Source organism: Helicoverpa armigera, chromosome 3 (genome assembly GCF_030705265.1).
Source record: "Helicoverpa armigera isolate CAAS_96S chromosome 3, ASM3070526v1, whole genome shotgun sequence".
Classification (NCBI taxonomy): domain Eukaryota; kingdom Metazoa; phylum Arthropoda; class Insecta; order Lepidoptera; family Noctuidae; genus Helicoverpa; species Helicoverpa armigera.
In genome coordinates, this window is record NC_087122.1 from 12,787,859 (window position 1) to 12,809,237 (window position 21,379).

The 21,379-nt window shown below is 35.7% G+C and overlaps 3 protein-coding genes across 6 annotated transcripts in view; 1 reads left to right on the forward strand and 2 right to left on the reverse strand.

Annotated features, from left to right (window-relative positions):
* Positions 1-2,969: 2,969 nt before the first annotated feature.
* LOC126053644 (cytochrome c oxidase subunit 5A, mitochondrial) lies at positions 2,970-4,432 on the reverse strand. Its single transcript, XM_049836214.2, has 2 exons — positions 4,213-4,432; positions 2,970-3,470 (listed from the first exon to the last, which is right to left on the reverse strand). Exons 1-2 carry the CDS (start codon positions 4,344-4,346, stop codon positions 3,149-3,151), a joined length of 456 nt encoding a protein of 151 aa, XP_049692171.1. The 5' UTR covers positions 4,347-4,432; the 3' UTR covers positions 2,970-3,148.
* Positions 4,433-5,150: 718 nt separating this feature from the next.
* On the reverse strand, positions 5,151-7,831 carry LOC126053616 (bifunctional arginine demethylase and lysyl-hydroxylase PSR). Its single transcript, XM_049836173.2, has 3 exons — positions 7,643-7,831; positions 5,838-6,541; positions 5,151-5,754 (listed from the first exon to the last, which is right to left on the reverse strand). Exons 1-3 carry the CDS (start codon positions 7,713-7,715, stop codon positions 5,371-5,373), a joined length of 1,161 nt encoding a protein of 386 aa, XP_049692130.1. The 5' UTR covers positions 7,716-7,831; the 3' UTR covers positions 5,151-5,370.
* Positions 7,832-8,076: 245 nt separating this feature from the next.
* LOC110379319 (kinesin-like protein Klp10A) overlaps positions 8,077-21,379 on the forward strand; it is a 56,334-nt gene continuing 43,031 nt past the window's right edge. For 2 of the 4 annotated variants that reach the window (XM_064043719.1, XM_064043720.1), the window contains exon 1: positions 8,077-8,522. In XM_064043719.1, the coding sequence (XP_063899789.1) occupies positions 8,462-8,522 (61 nt within the window). In that variant the 5' untranslated portion in view covers positions 8,077-8,461. The remainder of the gene's footprint in view (positions 8,523-21,379) is intronic. The other 2 variants (XM_064043718.1, XM_064043721.1) reach the window with 2 other exon arrangements.

Below are 21,379 nucleotides of genomic sequence, written 5' to 3' on the forward strand. Positions count from 1 at the left end.
TTTTCTTGTTTTTTATAAACTGTAAACCTACGAACTTAGCAAAATCTAAACAATTAATATTAATCTGTTTCTTGAACGCGTTAATCCCAGGAACTACTGGTGCTATTTAAAGATTTAGCGCTGGATAGCCCTTTTACTGATGATGGCCAAAGGTGACTTTTATGCGGGTTCGCGAACTACTTTCTGTAGACTGTTATTCAAATAGCGAATATACCCACATTGCCGCCGAAGTCGTAAGACTTCCTTGTGGAACGGCTGAACCGATTTAGATTAACTTCGTGCTTCCTGTAAAGTACAGACTCACGTACGACGTACTTTTTGTTTTAGATCGATAAATTCGGGGCACAGAGGGACGTGGCCTATATATCCAGCGTGTGCGTTCGCGCAGCGGAATGTTGTTGAATTTAAAGATTTTAATTATGCAGATAATTAGTGTAAGACGTCCTATAATTGTGTATGGTAAATAAAAATTTGTGTATGCAGCCATTGTGGAGAAATTCACCAAAAACAGATTCCGCTGGGCGAACGTTGGCGAACGTTGTCCTGGCGGAACTTTTTTTAATCCTTAGACTTTAGAAGAAAAGATATGTGTCCGAAAATTAGTGTGTATTTGTGTATAATTGATTATGTATGAATGAAATCAGTGCATGCATAAACTTCGGAGAAATTCAAGTTTCCGCTACGCGAACGTTTGGCCATTAGCTAGTTTTCATATAAAGCGCTTACATAGAGAGCTGTAGATTTTTACATACGTTGTTTTGAATTTGTTTATATTTGTTTAAAAAACAGATTTAGAAAAAGTCGTAGGGTTTAAAAGATAAAAATATAAACGTAAAATACACTTATTAGGTCTTAGTTCTTAAAGTATGCAGTTTGGGGTCTAGATTTTCACGTTTACACAAACCTTGTAAGTGTCTCCAACATGTTGCCAAGTATCAATGATGTTCCGTTAGTAATTAAAAAGTTATAGGATATTTTACGATGAACAGATCACTGTTTACAAAGCAGTCGAATATCACGACGTTCTAAAGGAATTGCATGGTAAAATGTATGCCAATAATTAGTTTAATCATTCAACTATTCACTTGCAAAATTTCATGTCATTAAATTCAGTAATTAAAGAAAGACAATTAAAATACTGACAGAGCATCGAAACCCTACATAATCCGACCAAGTTCGGATAGCTACAAAAAAGCGGCCGTGCCATACGTCTAAGCAACGTTCTTAACTTGGAAGGTTAGTATATTTATTAATATGGTACAGTTGCGTACACAAGCGTTAGGAAAAAATAAAACAATTGCATTTCTTGAATGAAAAATATTTTTTTAATAATAATGCTACTATCTACGACATTTTAGTTAAAATACGTAACGTTTATTAACGTTATTTTTAATCACGTAGTCAAGTAATTTATGTAATTTAATAGTAATTTAATAATAAAAATATTTTTGTACATGGATATTTAAATAGAGAAGTACTTGTTAATTGAAGATTTATTTTTATCGTAGATAGTGGCATTATTATTAAAAAAATATTTTTCAATCAACAAATACAATTGTTTTATTTTTCCTAACGCTTGTCTACGCAACTGTACCATAATAATAAATACTAACCTACCAAGTTAAGAACGTTGCTTAGACAATGACACGGCCGCTTTTTTGTACCTATCCGAACTTGTAGGGTTTCGATGCTTTAGTATTATAATTGTCTTTCTTTAATTACTGAATTTAATGACATGAAATTGCAAGTGAATAGTTGAATTTAAACTAATTATTGGCATACATTTTACCATGCAGAACGTCGTGATATTCGACTGCTTTGTAAACAGTGATCTGTTCATGGTAAAATATCCTATAACTTTTTAATTACTAACGGAACATCATTGATACTTGGCAACATGTTGGAGACACTTACAAGGTTTGTGTAAACGTGAAAATCTAGACCCCAAACTGCATACTTTAAGAACTAAGACCTAATAAGTGTATTTTACGTTTATATTTTTATCTTTTAAACCCTACGACTTTTCTAAATCTGTTTTTAAACAAATATAAACAAATTCAAAACAACGTATGTAAAAATCTACAGCTCTCTATGTAAGCGCTTTATATGATAGCTAATGGCCAAACGTTCGCGTAGCGGAAACTTGAATTTCTCCGAAGTTTATGCATGCACTGATTTCATTCATACATAATCAATTATACACAAATACACACTAATTTTCGGACACATATCTTTTCTTCTAAAGTCTAAGGATTAAAAAAAGTTCCGCCAGGACAACGTTCGCCAACGTTCGCCCAGCGGAATCTGTTTTTGGTGAATTTCTCCACAATGGCTGCATACACAAATTTTTATTTACCATACACAATTATAGGACGTCTTACACTAATTATCTATTATCAAAATCAACGCGCACACATATCCAGCATAGTAGACGTCACAGAGTACATTATTTTGTATGTAGAAGTAGCCTACCTATCATGTTTATTCTAATATATAAACTATACTAGGGAGGCCCTGGCCAAAAAAATAAAGTGGTCATAAGACTTCTAATATGTAGACTTATTAGCTACAGATTCCTTGAGACAATATTGTCCAATCCTTCCTAGCCTGTGGCAAGCCATTGTTCTCCAGACAATAGAGGGTCACATTATTTGTCATGTTTAGATCTCTTTTAACTGCTACAAAGGCGTCATAACTTCGTAAACATTGATGTTGACATTTTCCTCATGCTATTCAGTATTATCCATGTATCATCACTTTGTAACTGATGATTAATAAATCACGTTTCTGTTTTATAAGATCCTACTCTACTTTATGCACTCAATAAAAAACTATCTACAAACAAAATCTACAAAAGAAAGTGATGTAATAGTGTTAATCTTTATTGGTAAATATAACATAATACTAGGTACCGACAAGACATTGTATAAAAGGGGTGACAGAAATCATAGAAAAATGAAACACATTCATAATTATAGCATATTCTCTAATGTATAAACATTAGACAAGCATGTCGATTTTTGAATGATGGAACAAGAATACTACTAGTTGAAGACGCAGCTTCTCACATTTAAAAGTAAAGTAAAAACTCGACAACAAAACTATTATACAAATTCTCTACAGCTTAATTTGATATTTAACGGCGACCTTACATGTCATAAACATTCTCTAAAGCTAGTTCTGGTTTGTCGTAGCCAAGCTCCTCTGGTGTCTCAATGCCAAGCTCTGTTAACGTGGGCTTAATTTCCTGGATGATGTAAGGGTAGATTTCATTGACTTTGGGGCCACACTTGTCTTTGCAGGCCTCAAGGAACCTGATGGCGAGTGCGTAGTCATTAACTCTCCTGCAGGCGTGCAGCGCTGCCTTGATGATCTTTGGGTCGGGGACAAGGTCCATACCGCACAGGTCATTCATACCTTTGCGGATTTCCCATCCATCAATGTCTTTCCTGTTGAAGAATAGCTCATATCTGAAAACAAAGAGATTAAAAATTTAATAAGAGATATTCTCTAAGAAAATAACCTGGATACTTAGAAATCTGTAATAAAGAAGTTTCCTTAATTCAGTACCAAGCTTAAATTAATCATAAGTAGTAATTTTGGAATAGAATGCAGAAAATTTAGCATTATTTAGTGTATTCTCCATGAATTCCACAAAATAGCATTAAATTGATTTATTCTCTCTTAAAATGGTTTTGAATGCAGATCTGAACTTATGTAGTGCATGATTTTATTAAGTTATACTTTATTGCCTTTGCATGGCTTGCTAAATTGGACCATCGAACAGGAAAATTACACATATTTTTATTTCAAAAGATAACAAGTTACACTACAGTGAAGGTGATCAATATATTCAAATAAGAATATCAATACTGAACTAGATTACTGTGTGACTGAAATTTTGGTTATGTGGCCTAGATATAAAAATCAATATTCAGCAGATAACATTTTTAGCGACTGTATCTACAAATCAGTTGTTATTTTACTTAATACATGTGTAAATTGACAGGGAGCGGAGGTTATATACTCAAAAAATATTAATTTCATTTCATCCCGCAACATGATATCTATCCGGACTTCAGACTACAGAAAAAGGCACCAAGTTAGACATACAACAAAAAATCAATCCAACTTATTGAAAGTAATAAATCACCGACAAGATTAACACAATTTTCAGTTACATAACGTCAAAATTTCCGACAAGAGGCTAACCTGCTATCAAAATCCTCATCGGATTCGACGGGGCCGCCGTGCGACCGCCTCAGGGGCACCGCGCTGGCCCTCGTCGCCGGCACCAGGGACCTTCTCAGGACATTGGCCAGTGCACCAGAAGCTGATTTCAGCATTTTGATCAGACTTTACACGGAAACTTTAGCAAGGATAACAAATGGCTGCTCAACCATAGACTAAAAAACTAGAGTGCCAGTCGCTACGTTTGACGTCTTTAGTGTTGCGCACATTTTATTGATTTTAGTAAACTTCGCTAATGTTTGTGAAGATGGCTTGAAGCTCCATCCGTAGTCCGTAACAATTAATTCCATGCACAAAAAAACTAAAAGAAGTAATTAAATTCTAAAATTTAATGTTGATGACATACTAATTACTTTGGCAAAGAGAGTCAGGAGAATTTAGAGAATGACCTATCGCTGAATACTTGTAGAAAGGGTTGTGCACCGGTAGAGAGCTTTGTGTACTGGTAGAGAGCTTAGTGCACTGGTAGAGAGCTTTGTGTACTGGTAGAGAGCTTAGTGCACTGGTAGAGAGCTTTGTGTACTGGTAAAGAGCTTAGTGCACTGGTAGAGAACTTTGTGTACTGGTAGAGAGCTTCGTGCACAGGTAAAGAACTTTGTGTACTGGTAGAGGGCTTCGTGCACTGGTAGAGAATTAGAGAACTTTGTGAACTAGTAGAGAGCTTTGTGCACTGGTAGAGAACTTTGTGAACTGGTAGAGAGGTTTGTGTATAAGTAAAGAACTTTGTATACTGATAGAGATCTTTGTGTACTGGTAGAGAGCTTTGTATACTGGTAGAGAACTTTGAATTGCACATGTCATTCGTCCTCACAGTTAAGTGGGGTTTTATTAAATGAGCAAATCCAATTCCATGCTTCATAATATTTTTAACATTTAACATTAATTAATAAAACAAAAGATATACGATAATACTTTATTCATAAAGAATTGTGTTGTCAAATTAACAAAAGAAATATACTGTTCACTATGAAAACAACAAGTAAAAATTTTTATTAGTCGTTATGTCTAGTAATACAAAACAGGCTTACACTTATGATATAAATTTCTATTTGATATTACCTCTTTATGAATATTGGTATTCATGATTACCTATGCAAGATATAAGGCGCTTTGGTCCTTCTACATTTTTCTTCGTCTCTTTTTCTTGTGGGCAGTAATGCTTTCCTGACCACTATCTTCTTCTGAGCTGTCTGAAGAGCTGCTGTCGCTATCGCTGCTCGACGAGCTGCTATTCGATGAGCTGTCTGAAGCCACGCCAGTGCCTTGACTCAAGTCCATGCCACTAGCTATCTTATACAAGTCAGGTTCTTTGGTCTCCAATACTTTGATCCACTTTTTGGACAGTTTCGGGCGGCCGCGAACAGTTTTGTGCCAGACAACCGGGAAGTTCGTGCGGCTGCAGAAGTTTTGAGTGACAGCCACCGTGTCGTCTAGGTTGAGGACCACGTGCCACCAGCCTCCCGGTACGAACACGGTTTCACCCGGTTTCTGAAGAATCTCCACCTGCAATAAAAAAGATAATGTTTTGAATCTGTCTAACTCATACATGTAAAATATGTAATGAAAAAATAAAGATTTATACATACGGGTTTAAATTCTTTGGGCCATGTTTCTAACTGTGTCTTAGGATAAATAAGTTTGAACCATGTGACAGCTTCGTCTCTTTGTTTCCCACCCATAGCGCCAGTCACCTTAATCAGTTCTCTAGGGGTCTGGGTAGGGAATAAGCACCATCTTTTATGACCAAAAACCAGAGCATTCCAAGCACTGGTACCAAGAGGGTCTATATGGATACCAGTACCAGAGCGCTGTGGTCCCATCACAAACCAACGATAAGGAGGTCTCCTTTCCTCACCGCAGTACTTAAACAAGTCATCCCTGAAATACAAGGGAGCTTCATAATCTTCCAAAAGTTTCTTTCTCCTCACATGCTCACCAAAACTGCTATCAAAAATATAAAGCGGACTGTCATCAGTCGTAGTCCTCATGTACTCTACATAATACTTCATTTTCATCTTAACACTGTAACCCTCATTGTCTTCACCACACTTAAACTTCTGGTTCCTATACTTTTTGGCAAGTCTATCTAAAGTCCATTTGTGATTTGCTTTCCAATTAGTCTGTACATTGGTTATAACTACAGGTTTGTAAATTTTTTCATATTTCTCTATAAATTCTTCAGGTGTCACCTCATTTTCACTGATTCTGTCAACATTGTCATTGCATTTGAGAAATTCGTCAAAGTTTGTTGCATACTTCAAGGCTGTCCATTGGTACTTGTCTGCTAATTCTGTAACAAAAATGTTAAAAAAGCTATGAGTTATTTGAATTCATATTTCTTGTTTGTTTTTAGTTATGTAGGTACACTAGCAATTACTAATGTCCATGATGTACAAAAATAATGAAACTTAACCTCTACAAATCTATTAAGTGGTAGCTATAATGAATATGAATAATCATTTTATTTTGCTGTCCATCCTCAAAATAAAACTAATCTAACTTGATCATGTCATAAAGTTCATAAAAAAGAAGTGCTATGACATCATACATATTGCATAATAAAGGTGCATTTTTTCACAACAAATTACTTCAGCAGAATACATAATAATCTGTTATTAAGTTGTGCTGCATAGTGCATGAAATGTGCAATCAATTATTGCATGTGGTGTATTTTAATATACAACACAATGCACATAAATTATGCACTTTTCTCTATGGCTTATTAACATAGCAGATTTTCTTTCTTGGAGGGGGAAATTGAACTCATATATGAAAAGATAATATTTCAAATCCATATTATATTTATGAATTGTTTGAATATATTGGAAGTGTAAACTAACTTGGAGAAACATAACACAAACCACTTCATCCAGTATTATTTGTAATGCACTTTTAGGGTAGGTCCATTAAAGAAGTGATACAGTGGTTCACACAGTAGGATACACCAGATTGACTTGAGAAATCAAGATTCAGTTATTTTTTATTTCATAAACATGCAACTCCTTTCATTGCACTCAAGGTTTCTTGGAAATCAGTTAACTAATATTTGATCAGATCATAACTTGTCCTAGAACTTTTAGTGATGATTTGATTGATTTTTCTGCGTCAGCCAATGTTCTATTATCATGAATCGTGATGCTACAGGTTTTAGCTTACAGGATATAATCAAGAAAGGCATCGTGATAAGCGGATACCACGCTTTCGAAGATCATTCTAGAATGCCACAAATTAATGCTTAATATTTAGTATTTTACTACTCTCTGCCTTAGGAATGTTAAGGTCGATAGTTCAGATTCAGAATTTTCATCAAAACAAATATATTTTGCCTGCATTAATGCAGCTTGTGGAAAGTGTGTCAATTATAGGAATAGGGCAGGGGCCGCTCACTCACCGGGTCTCGCTTTCCTCTTTACTTCCTTGATACGCTTTTTGGCTTTATGCGACAGTTTGTGCTCACTGTCCATTATTTTCTTAATAAAATAGTATTTTCTAAATATTTATTTAATTGATGCGATTCCTTACAAAACTATTGAACAGCAACAGCGTTGAAATTGACAAATTGATTGACAGGAGGAGGGCTGGCTGCTTCTTGTCTTGTCTATGTTTCTAGTGATGTGGTTCTTTGATGTTTAGTTCAAACTAAGGTCATACAAAACACTGAATTCTAAGTTATCATCTTCCCTAGATTTTATTAAAAAAACGTAATCCAAATTGTAAGAATATAAAAATATTTAATTTTCTCTTAACTACAGGCTCAAAATTGTGTGGTCAAATTGTCACTCAAAAACTTTGTTTTTCCATAAATATTTTTTTGCGACTGGCAACGAAACGTTTTCGTTTCGACGCATTGGCAAACTCACAAACTGATAATTTTAGAATTTCGCGTTTATAACCGAAATAATTTGAACATTTCTGGTTTTTTCAGTTTTTATTTACTTTATACATTTACAATTTTCAAATCAATCGCGTTCTTTTAAAAACCAATAATTTAAAGTGATTGATTTGACTCTTGTAGTGAAACAAATTTCAAACGTTCCAGTCTGAAGTGTGTAGCTAGCTCGATATAACTGTCAATCTGGGTGTAGAAATTTATTTTGTAATTTTCACCGGTTCTCATGTGTAATTTCTCAATGTGTTAGACTATTTTTGAACAAAGGTTCTTTGAGAAATAATGTTATTTAGTGTATGTGGTGCCTAAATTTGTGCGAAAATGGATGACGGTACAATAAAGATTCAGTCCGGAATTAATATCAACATAAAAAGAACAGATGGTAAGTGCTAACGTACTTAAAATATCTACAATTTGTGTGTATTTTCCCTGAATCCGCTTGGGTGTTTGTCGGCGATGCAGTATGCTGCGGTCGATGACTTGAGGGTATCCTATGATTCACTTGGTAGGCCAAGGAACTGCTTTTACTTGAAGGCATTGGCAGTAAATTGATTTGCTATATCCGTTTGCCAATTATCTGATACATTATTACTCAAGAAAGTGAAAACGATTTGTTTGGTGTATTCATAACCAATTTTAGAAACTGATGTGTGTTCTGATATTCTAGTAGAATAAAATTTAGTAGATTCTGCTAGAAATTGCAAAAAAAGCCAGTTCCAATAGGAGTTTAAGGAGAACAGTATGAATCATCACCAGTACTTGACTAATTCTAACAGAATATTCAAACATGACATTCATGACCTAGTCTTGTTATCAAACATGATACATAAAAATGTAAAAACTGATTACTTTCTGTTTGCTTCATGAAAATCTTAGCTACATCTGCCTTGTACAGAGATATTTGGTGTTTAGCAGTAGGTATGTACATAGTGAATTCAACTTGTCTCATTGTGTCTCAGTCTGACTCATTTTGAGTAGTTCCTTGTAGTTTCACCGACGTCCCGCAACTATTTCTTTTCCCCCTGGTTCTAGACTATTCGTGCATCTAATTTTATAAAAATCCCTGCACAGATCCATGTTCTTATGACTGAACTAAATCTAGGGGTGAAAATGTGAAAACATTACTAGGAAATCATCTTTACTTCAATTAAATCAACCACAATTATAACAAGTTATAATTCAATGATTACAGCTCTAAAATACATGGTTTCTACAATATGTACAATCATTTACCTAGAAATAACATAGTGTAATAAGCAAAACATTTGAAAAAGTCTCTATAGAGCCTATAAATATTCTCTGATCTCAAAATTAAAAAATGAAATCTATTTAAGAGAAGCTTCTTGTTTTAATTTGGAATTTATTTTGCATGCACCAATACTGGTTTCAATATGTTATTTGGTCCGAGATTGAATACTCATGTCCGATAAAATGTGTTTTAAAAAAGTTATTAACACCATGAAAACACTGATTGTATTCATAATTATGATTCTATTGGAAGAAAGAAATATGTTCCTTGCCCTGTTCACAATGTTATTTGGGGCTGGCGCAGTATGCACATCACTTATTCCAAATAAACAAAATATGTTTCGCTAACATCAAGACAAGGTTCATGGTTAAAATAATAAGGCTTTATTAGTCTATTAGAAATAACTACCGTAGAATGGAGATCCTATTATTTTGTGATGTTATTAAAATTAAAAATAAATCACTCTGCCACAGCCAGACACTAAAAAGTGACAACTATTTTCTATATATTTTTGATCCAATTTCCTTATTATTCATCTCAAATTCCTTATTCAATTCCATGGCTAGTTGAGGAGTTTAAATATATTTTAAATACAATGATGGCGTTGGCTGTGGCAGTGGAGTGCGCGGCCTTGTTGCGTGCCGCCAGCGCCATATACGGCACGACCGGCGCACGCGCCGACCGCGGCGACAGCGCGGGCACATTGTGTTGCCATTAATTGCTTATTACGAGCTTAGTTTTAAGAATACCGGTTTATTTAAATATGATGTCATATAGTTGATTTATTTTTTCTCAGAAAATTGGACACAGAAAACAACATGTTATCAAGTTTAATGCCTTACTGAGCCAGTTTTGTATACGCGCATATATTATTCGTATTGCAAAGTTGGCGTAATGGCAGTCAAGGAACTCCTGGAAATATTAGACGTCTTACAATGTATCACTTGAATGTTGTTATTCAATGACCAGTCTTAATAGTGGGCGTAAGCAGTAAGCGCCAACCGCCTCGGGTCTTCCATTTCTGTCGGTTTAGAAACGATTTATAGGTTTAACTTATGTCTTGGACATTATCTATACAAAACAATATTTACTCCAAACATTTTATAAGTCAGCTTTTTTTTCGCAAACTGCTCTTCTCTATTAATTAAATGAATGAAGGCTAAAAAGCTGTCAAGTTTAATTTACGATAGTTATCTAACGTGTCCAATGCGGCGAGCATGCTGCATACACCACAGGAAACCATCAATATTGCTCGTGTGCCACGCATGGCAATAAATAGCCAAGGTTACGACCAACTAGTTCAACCGATCGGGAAGAATTTTTGGTCGCACTTTTATTTAATCTTGAGGTTAAAGTTCCGAGATAAATATTATTCGTCACATCTGTAGGTTTTTAATTGTAGAAAATATTTCAGATAACAAGTTCTACAGAGTGAAAGAGACAGTTGGTATTGTCATTATGCAATTCATGCATTCCAATTGTGTTATAGACTTTCGCATTAATCAATATTTATTAGAACACTTTTGCTCCAACGTTATTCAGTTACGCCATTTGGTCTAGTCAATCTAGATCGTTTTATAATTGATGTTGGAGGAAACTACGCAAAGTAACAATTCATGAGACAACAAGTTCATGTTCGTGCTTCGTGTGAAACCACTTCCTGGTCGCCCACGAGCCTTTCCAAGGTTGCGCCAACGATACGAGGGCCTCTGCCCTCTGCATTCATGAATATTATGTTCCTCTTTTAGCCATTTTTCACATTGTACAGATCAGGTAATAAATTAAGCCTTTAGTGAAAGAACCTCTGAATAGAGTATCAGTATTTAATTTATGCCATCCATTAATAAACATAAAAGACTAGAAAGCCTAGTTAGAGTTCATTAAGATTCCTCATTGTAAAGGATGTCAATCTTGTCCGAGAAAGCAACCGTCTATGTAAATTACTGAGAGCAATGAGACTCGTCAATTCTCGCAGTAAACGTTCATATTCAAGAGTTTTCTTTGAAGACGGCAGTCTTTAAAGCCTTCAAAGTGAAATACGAAAGACTTGCACAAGTAAGAACCTCTTGCGCAGCATAGAACGATGTTTTATAAAGGCAAAGGCGAATGTTTGAATACATATCAAATCAAAAACGTTTTTAACTGCATTTTCTACTGAATGTCCATCGTTGTATGTTATTAGGCCACGTTAAATTTTCCGGTGTTTTTATTTATATCAATAATATCGGCAGCAAAACAGCGCATGAAGGTCCCCCGAATGGTACGCGTGGCAACGCTCCGAACAAGTAGTGAGTCATTGTAGAACGGCTTCCCTCGCTCGCCGGTGACCGACATACGAAACGAGAAACCCGACGTAACAGTACTATCAACGTTTTTATACTTTAATCATAGACGTTGATATTATAAATCGCAATTGAACTTGTACTGTGTCAGGTTTATGGCTTCGGAAATGGTTTGGATGTAACTGCTTTCTGCAACATTTCTCTCTGTATGTTGTTTGTTATTTGACCTGTCATTTTGACTTCTGGGGTTATGCCCCATGCTTTACGGGGATTTCTTACTTGCAGATAAAGTTTTCCGAATATCGCTCTCATGCCCTAGGACCAACAGCTTACAGCCAAAACTATACAGCTTCCTTGTTCCAAGACTATATTCGTACTCCTTACGTGGGTGTCTTAGCTTCATATTCAAGTCTTGTTGTTATAATGCGCCGACGCTATTCAATCCGTTCTAAACAGCTAACTTCACGAATCATATTTTATACGAGTCGCTTGTTGTGAATGCAATTGATATACTAGACTTTGTGAAGGATTAGGACAATAATTCTTGTCCTGTCAACAAGCGTGCTGTTTCCAATTAACGTCTTATTATTTCTGCGTAAGGAGTAACGAATGGTTCTTTAAGAGTTTCATTAGCCATTTTACTTTTTCTGTTTAGAGTAGTTGCATTCCGTATACAGCATAAAACATTCTTGAAGTATCAAGAGATTTCCGTCCTCGATTACGAATTCTGTGTTTATGTTAAAGATTTGCAATTTGCCAAAACGTGTCTTATTATCTTTGATGTCGGTAGGATTACCTAATATCCTGCTCCAAAAGACTGTGTATCCCCGGAATGCGATGATTATTGGCGAAATCTTCTTTATAATCAAGGTTGCTACGAAATCCGACATATGAATTACCTTATTTCTTTGACATGTTCATTTGATCTACTTGGACCACTCAACATCATGCTTGTTTCTTATATCGCGGTTGATTGAGCACGGTAATTCACTAATTTATCGACAGAACCGCGAACTTTGCCGAAAGACGTTGACCTCATTGATAATAGATTGTTTCTTCGTTAATCGTCTCGTCTCTCTAATTACTAGATTCTCGAACAATAACAGTAATTTGTTTAGGGTCATTGTATCCGTCTGAAAATAGAGGTAACCAATCTTTTTGTGGTGCTTAGTCTAAAAAAATAGCACTTATAAAACGGTCGAGTTATCTTTATAGTCTGTTTACTTATATCGCAGTGATTATGATCATTCATTGAACAAGCTCTGGATTTCCAAGGATCGTGAGACTTGCTCAAGTCGCATGTAAGCCGATCAGCTGATAATTAGTGCGGCGTTTCATTCCGTTAATTGCAGTACTGATCCGAGCGAGATAAAAACCCACTTTCGATTGTACTGATGTCATCAGCGGCTCACGTAGGCGTTACTATTAATGGACTATTTGAATAAATGGTAGTTCCAGTGGCCTAGACACGTCACAAATTATAATAAATATGTTCTTGCAAAAATATTGCTTTTTTTTTTGTGGACGTCCAAAACAAACTAAACCAGCTTCTGCAGATTTTAGATTAGATGATGTCAATTCGTTACGGACATTAGAGCCAATTAAAAGATTGCAATTAACGAAACTATGTCAGTGACAGTAAAAATAACAAGATATCAATACATTTTCCTGTAATCGATAAGCAATTGGGGGTGGGTAATTTAGAGCAGTTCTATTTCAGGTCAATTGAAAACACGGCGCTGGTATGAACAGAGAAAGTAATTTAATAAAAACTAGTACGTAAAGAATACACAAAAATGTTTTTGTTCCATAAAATGTTGGACAGGAAGAAGTTTTATTGTATTAAAACTTTGTTGGACACTTTTTGTGGATACCAGTTTTAGTTCCTCATAAGTCCATTGGTCTAGCAAGTCGGAGAAAATAAAAGTATTCCTTTAAAGCTTGTTTTCCGCTAATAATCCCAAAAGACGGAGCCTAGACGCTCGTCGACAATAGAAAATGATTCTTTGTACTGTCCGTAACTTTCTCTCGAAGACTGTCATAATACTAGCAAGTAGTTATTATATTAAATAAAAAATATCCGCACGTAGAGCGGTTTGTGGTAATAACCCTGTATTTATAAAATCTGCTGGCTTATTGTATTTTGCGGAGGTCTTCCAACTACTTATATCATTTATATCTCGTTTCTATTCTACCATCGTCGCGAGTTTCATTGGCAATTCTATTTCTCGGAGAAATTGGACTAAATGTAGCGTTGTCACTTTATCCTCTTAACATATGTTCCGATTCTCATCGCCTCCTCATTGATTCTACTTGGCTACTCTTGTCAGTATTTTACCATCTTTGTAATTTCGCCTTCAACGCCCACGCCCTCAGTACTATTTACGATGTATGTATTATGGTCTCTATTGAGAAGTATTGGGCTGCCACTGCTGCCAGCGTCTCACTATGGTTCTAAATCGGCTCTTTCATTTGGTGCAACGTTTTGTTCAAGCAGTTTTCACGTTAATATGGCCGTTTGGTAAGATACTAATTAATCATTCTAAAATTTTCTACTCTTTATTTACTTTTTTATTGAAATGTTTAATAAGTCACAGAGTCTTATGTAGCGCATTAATAGTTACTGACCTACAAGGTCGAGAAGACCAATCGTTTAGTATGACGATATACAAATGGAATTCAGTCATTTGAAATACTGACTGCCTTTAGATATACTGTCATCTTCATATTCGAATACAAACCAATGAACTCATGCATGTGCATCATTAATTCTTATTTGCTTAATTTGTTTTTAAATGACGTTTTTGTTGTGAACAACATTGAATTTGCTTGATTGAGGAATTAGTAGTCAGTTCTTAAATGAATGCGAACCTAAATTATGATTGTGAGGTGCTGTTCAAAAACATGGGTTATAAATCTCCACAGCTCTGAATAGATTTAAACCACAGTATTACTAATTTTTATTTATATACTGCGGTCTAGATTTGCTTTTAATCATGATCTAATATGAAGTGTTCGTTCCTAACATGTGTGACGTCTAGAGTTCAGTTCGTCGACACGAGTCGTTATCCTCAATTGACTGAAGCCGTTTGCAGGAACAATTATCGTCTTGTGGACTTCTTTCGTCCTATTTATTGGCGTTGAATCATCGTTTTTCGTCTTGTTAGCAAGAATTATTTGTCACATAATATTAGCTACCAAGTGTTTTGTTTGTGAAATTTTTCTCACATTAATTCCGTTTGAGGCATCACGACTATGATATTTAGCATATGCGTCAATGAGCTTTTAGCCATTTATTTTACGATCCATCTTTAGCACATCCATCCATGTTCTCTGATTCAAGTTTATTGAATGGCGTTGGAGCCATCAATTAGTTGATTAACGAGCAATTTTATAACAGTCCTCTGTTAATTGACATCCTTTCTAACTGTAGGATTTGTGTTGGCTAAGCTTTTGGATGGCCATTAAAATTTATTACAATTTGGGACTGTTCTCGGACCATGATCGATATTTTAATGAATGATATCCTCCATTATATTGTAATTGATGTTTTTCAATAGGAATAACAGATCTGCTCTGAATTTAATTTCCAGTTTGTTTTGTATGAATCAAAGCTCACGCGGTGTCTCGAGTAAGTCGACCATCTGAGCGAGGGTTTCGCAAGGCTCTTGCTTCGTGGGCGGCGTGTGGGTTGCCAAGTGGTTCCGTCTACTGATGTCATCGCGCGGCCTCTTGCAGGACTTGATGCCCATAACTCGCTGTGGCGTTTCATTTCAACCTCCTTCAATTTAGCTGCAGATAATTGATTTATTGGTACTTGTGTTGGTTAAATTTTGGCTCAGAGCAAAACCATATTTGAATAGACGAAGTACTGCTAATGATAGTGGCTTCTATGATGATGCCTGTTAAGCGATAGTTTCCTCATATATAAAGTTAAGTACGGGGAACATGGGTGCGTAGAAAAGAGAATGAAAGATATCAAGTTTCCAGCAATTTTAGATCTTAGACAAAGTGAATTTGTCGTAACTAAAACGCATTTTGGATTCCTTCCAATCCATTGGAATGGTTGTATATTGCTTTTAAAGCGGGACTTTTTGTAAGGGCTTTGTCAGGACTAAATGGGGGAGAAACATTGGCAATTTCGTATAGCTGATTTAAAGCATTCGAGTTGAAAAAGCTACGTTGCGTCTAAAATGCAGCTCTTTCTCTAAAATACACATATTCATCAGTCGTTCTATCATTGTTCAAGGCTTTCAATTGCGATTTTATTTTACTTGTGTCCCTTTGTGCCAGAACATATAGACGATCTGATATGTTATAAAGCATAGACGATAGTTTAGTGCTCTTAAACGGCTCGATGTTGTATATTTACGATTTTACGTGTTTTATTATCCACATTTTGTCTATCTACTTCTATTTTAACATTTCTATGTTTATTGTAATCTATAAATGTGTATGCTGTTTTACGTGCATAATATTCTATGTCATGGTCAGCAGAAAAAATGATATGTTATTTACTAGGTGTTTGCCTACAAGTGTAATTGCGGATCTGTTTACACTGCGTACGTTTATCGTCGTGGCTTTTTTGTTACGAGGCTGAATCTCTTAGTGTCAATACTGGATTACTGTTAGTTGGTATGCCTTGAATTAATAATATGTGTAATTTAGTTGATACCAGATCTTTGGCTACTGTTGGCAATGTTTCAATGATAACCGTATCAAACGTATTGTTATGCTTATAATGCGCAAAAGGTTATGCAAGAGCAAACTTATACTGCTCTTCAGTTAGCTAGTTATAATTTATTATAATGGATCCCCATTCCTAGAAAAGTTGGCTGTCAGAAACTAGAAATAAAATTCTGTATTTATTTAAATAAGATGATAAAACCTGAACATCGAAAGCACAGAATCTATTTTTTCTTTGATCGAATTGTCATAGAACTATGTGATGGATTAACCTATTGTTTGTAAGACGAACTAGATGCCAACAATGCTTTCTCTCGACACCTGAGTGGGAAATCAACAGCTGATCAATTTCTCGTTCCCAAAACAGTTCGAACAATGAAGATGTTTAACCCAATTGTACAAGACCATTTGAATAATGATGCTCACTTCACACTTGCATTGAGCTCGAATTTACTTAACTGCTCAAGAAAATGATGGTTATCTTTGAATTTATGGACTGTTGGATCACTTATTTGTTCGCGACCTTCAGGTGCAATCGTAATTTAAAGAATCATTTGCTTTAAAGACCTAAAAGTTAGATCTCAGTCATTTGGAACATGTTACTTATGTTCAGTCATATCCTTGTTCGTATCGAGTCGCCACTTTTTTGCTGATGTGGGAATTTTATGATGAGTAGCATTGTTTTCATCTTCAAAATTGTCTAGCATCTCTTAGCCTCTAGCTACATTAAAGTTAGGATAAGTAGATCGCAAAAAACGGTAAATTAGTGTAACAAATAGAGGTCAGTATGACAATCGCTATCGAGATCGATCAAGTCTAAACTTAATTAACCTATAAAGCTGACGTGTTTATATTCAAGTCTTCACTTTTATTTATTAGCTGCTCCACAACATCAGCAATCTGTGCATTCTGTAGGCTTGCGCGGGCGCCGTCGTCTAGCCGGTTTGCGCCGGTTCGTCTGACTCACTTCGTCATTATGCAAGTAAATACCACAGAAGGTGGAGTATGCAATATTAAACCTAATGCTCCCAATAATTCAAACTTTAGATGAAGTCCATCACGTTCAAAGTTGGCATGCTGTAAAGTTCTCACTATGTGACGTAACCTTCTTGTAAGTACCGCAGAATAATAGCAGAATTATTATGTTCTATTGATCCGCGACAGGTTTCTATCGCATTTATAAATAACTTGCTTGAGAATAGGTAAACAATATCCAAGATAATGTACACGTATGGCAGGTATAGTTTGCGAATTGTTTGCTATGGGAAAAAATGTGAGCACGTTATTGATCTATCAGGTATTCAATATGTAAATCGATTTCTGGTTTTTATATTTGTTACGGGTAATGCTAGAAGGTGGAATAAACCTAGGTTTACCCGGGTTGAATTAGTATTACCCAAGCTTCTTGGGTAAAGTCCGAATAATTGGTAAAATAAATTTTAATTCGGGGTTTACCCATACTCACCTAGGTCTACCCAACTCTGACTGGGTAATGTTAGGTGTTGCGTAATTTTTGAGCCCGTAGCGTTATTCTTTGTGAAAAAAAATGTGCCACAAAGAAGTGTTCATGCAAAGCTACAGGAAAATTATGCAATTCTAAATGTCACAGCAGTTGATCTAAAGTAAATAATTTCAATTTTAACACCCAGTTATTAGTTTAGCGATTACGATCGCCTTTGTATGTTTTTTTAAATAATAAATGTTTAAAATGACCTTGGTTTTTCATTTCATTAATTAATTAGACTAATTTTTAACATTACCCAGTCAGAGTTGGGTAGACCTAGGTGAGCATGGGTAAACCCCGAATTAAAATAAATTTTACTTATTATTCTGACTTTACCCAAGAAGCTTGGGTAATACTAAGTCAACCCGGGTAATCCTAGGTTTACTCCACCTTCTAGCATTACCCGTAACATATTCACAGTACCGAGACTCATAATGGACCACCACGACTCTTGCCCGGAGGTCTATCCACATAGAATAATGCCAAATGTTTCATATTCGAGTCTTGGGTGTTATGACGACAAAGTTTGCATCTACGCTGCTTTCGGAGACCTAAATTCATCAGTCGGGCTTGCATACAATCATTGCATTTACGTAGTATACGTACTCTTATTTACAATTGCTCAATAAGAAAATTGAGCAGTTCCATTCTTGCGTATAATTTAATCCAGTGTAACACGGGTCTTCCAGTGCCACCCACCCTAGTCTCATATAGCAGTCGGACAGGCCACAAGGTCTTTGAACCCCTTGGCATTCGTCAGGGAACTAAGTCTCTATAAAAAGCTATAGACCATAGGGTCTAACTGCCAGTCAAAAGGAAGCCTAAATTGAATACTCCTATTTGTTTTGAGGAAGTTTTAGTCGCTTGCCTTGAAAAATATTGGATTGCATATAAATTAGTCACGTAATATGCGTTTGTCGACTATAGTTTCTAATGTTTGTTTAAGTAATATCTGCCGTTATGCTTCATGGGTTACGTGTAAGTTGACATTGATTAGAATTCTGCATTTGTAAGTTTTGCGGTCTATTCTCTGGTGGTTAAGATTAAGGATGTATTTGACCAGAAAAAAATATTACGACAAAGTTGATCTAGTTTTGAGCAAAATGCTTGGCCGTCGTAAGTGTTTCTGCCCCAAAATTGAGCAGGCCTACCGCTGCGTTTAATGAAGCATCCAAGATTTGTATTGTTCACCTTAGAGCGAAAGTTTATAGCAAGAGCGGAACGTTTGTCTGTAAATAATGATGTATATTAAACATCGTCTGCCGCTATGTGGGCCACGGTCGACCCGCGAAATTGCTACCGAACTCATTACCGCTAGCCGTGTATGTACTTTTACTTTGGTCTTAAATATGCTTACCAGTGTCGGCCGGCTGCCTACTATCAAACTGAGTTACGATCCTTTGAATTATATTTTAGCTTCCAAATAGTATTTAAGTAGCCCCTTTTATAACATAACCTCATTTTTTATGCGGAAATCTAAGTAAAGTTGTCAGTTTCCTGCATGTGTCGTCGATCAGCGAGTCCTACTTATTTCTCTTTGAACAAAGAATTCAGCCTTTATTTGTGTAACCGATTCTAGTTAAACGCAAAAAGGTCACTCATCTGTCCAAATACTTCTAATTACGTAGAACAAGAAGCTCTTTGGCACTCAATAAATACGTTAATTGCCACTTTGAGATCTCCTTAGATTCCAATAACAAACTTCACTCAAGGACGTCGAACTTTACGGAATTCAATTCAGCCAGAACTTTGCTAGTACGTAAGTAATGTCCCAACGAGCCTTCAAGCTCCGAAGTACTCTGTTACTAAAACTTGTTTTTTTGAACAAGGGGATGTCTTGGATAAGATCTTTGATGGCAAATCCTTAGTCAAGACTATTTTTTCATTCCTGATGTTCAACTTTTCTATGACTATGTTCATGCAATTCGGATGTTTTACATACCTCTACAATAGCTACACTTGTTTTCGTCAAGCTATCAAATCTTGCTTGTATTTTCCGCATCAAACAATAGCCGGAATATGGGGAGTAACAAGGAAAAAATATTCTATTACTGGCATATTGTGCTCATGATAAAATAATGTTAATGAAAAGAAATAAGCTTCTATCATTCATTATGGATAAGGAAGGCTTTTTCACATTCGTTTGTAAGTGAATAAACTATGATTACAGTGTCCTCTAATACCGTGATCCCATTTTCCTGTATCAGGGTCTCGCTGCCCTAATTCTGTCTTTCAGTAACATAAACCGAGAACTACTCAAACGTTTTATCTTGCATCTAAAGTGGAGCTTTACAGTAGCTTCAACTTTGACCTCGTTTTAATTCTTATGACGAAATCGATTCGGAAACAATTTTCCAGCTTAATGGCATCATAAGTGCACAATATATTTTTTCAAATACCTCAATTGCATTCGGTTTTCGATTTTAATTCGAAAGTTTCCTTTGAAAGTCGTTATTGACCCTAGAAGCCGTTTGGATTCTGTCCTTATAAGGAGCAGCGTCGCCTACTGTCACCAAGATCTTTGACCTGTGTCGTCTGTTCGTCGCTAGTTTGACGCTAATGCCTCGTTTGTTTGGCTTGTTAGATCTTGTTAGTGTACTATTTGCTGTTTGTTAATGCAAATTCTTTGTTAAAATATTCGATAACATTCGAAACTGGGCGGTATTATTGTTTGTTAGCTCGCGAAGTATTTGCTAGTGGGACTAGTTGTAAAGTTTTGGCTTACTTACTCTCCTTCCAGATTCTTTTTAACTACGAAGCCTTAACACTCTTAAAGTGAAATCATTATTCAGAATTATGACTGGTATTCATTGCCCTAAGAAATTCTCTTCCAGTTATAGCAGGTATGTACGATTGTTCATTGAAACTCGATCTATTAATTTTATACATATGAATGATTGCATTCACGCTTCTCAAGTAATTGCACGTCGCCTCGCTTCTCTCCCTTGTTGCAATCTTGACCGTGGGAATAAGTACTGTGAGTTAGTTTCTTTTCTACTTTTACCTGTCATGTAATTATAGGTTAGAATGTTACGTCGTGCCGCTTTGTGCCTTTCGTAGTTGAAGTTAATGTTAAATTATGGTTTAACATAACCTTAATTTGTAATAGAGACTTGTTATCTTGGGATTTTGATAGATGTTCATTTTAGATTGGACTTGATTTGGAAATAATTGTTGCATTTTAGTGTTTTCTCTATGCTGACCTTCACCTGCATTTAGGTCCCACATTGGCCCGGTTTAGGATGGGATTAGATTAAATCTTCTATGTGTATTGAACCTCCGTTTATCATTGACTATGTAAAAGTATTTGCAGTTAAGGTTGGATTTCATCAAGGAAACTCTTTTCTGTGTTTGAATTTGTTAGGTACAGTTAAACGATATGCAGTGGAAGCAGATTTTACGCAACTTTTCAAATGTGAGTGTATCCGTAGAACATTCACTGTAGGAAGTACTTACTATAATTACAATTTCTTTCACGTTATCCATTAACAATTTTATTACTTTTTGTAACGTAACAT

Excerpts from the sequence above, each read along its gene's own strand:
- LOC126053644 (XM_049836214.2), bottom strand. The coding sequence starts at position 4,346 with ATGCTGAAATCAGCTTCTGGTGCACTGGCCAATGTCCTGAGAAGGTCC. Across the intron at positions 3,471-4,212 it reads GATGAGGATTTTGATAGCAG|ATATGAGCTATTCTTCAACA; the intron begins GTTAGCCTCTTG and ends CTTTGTTTTCAG.
- LOC126053616 (XM_049836173.2), bottom strand. The coding sequence starts at position 7,715 with ATGGACAGTGAGCACAAACTGTCGCATAAAGCCAAAAAGCGTATCAAG. Across the intron at positions 6,542-7,642 it reads AAAGAGGAAAGCGAGACCCG|AATTAGCAGACAAGTACCAA; the intron begins GTGAGTGAGCGG and ends TTTTTGTTACAG. Across the intron at positions 5,755-5,837 it reads GGCCCAAAGAATTTAAACCC|GTGGAGATTCTTCAGAAACC; the intron begins GTATGTATAAAT and ends TTTTTATTGCAG.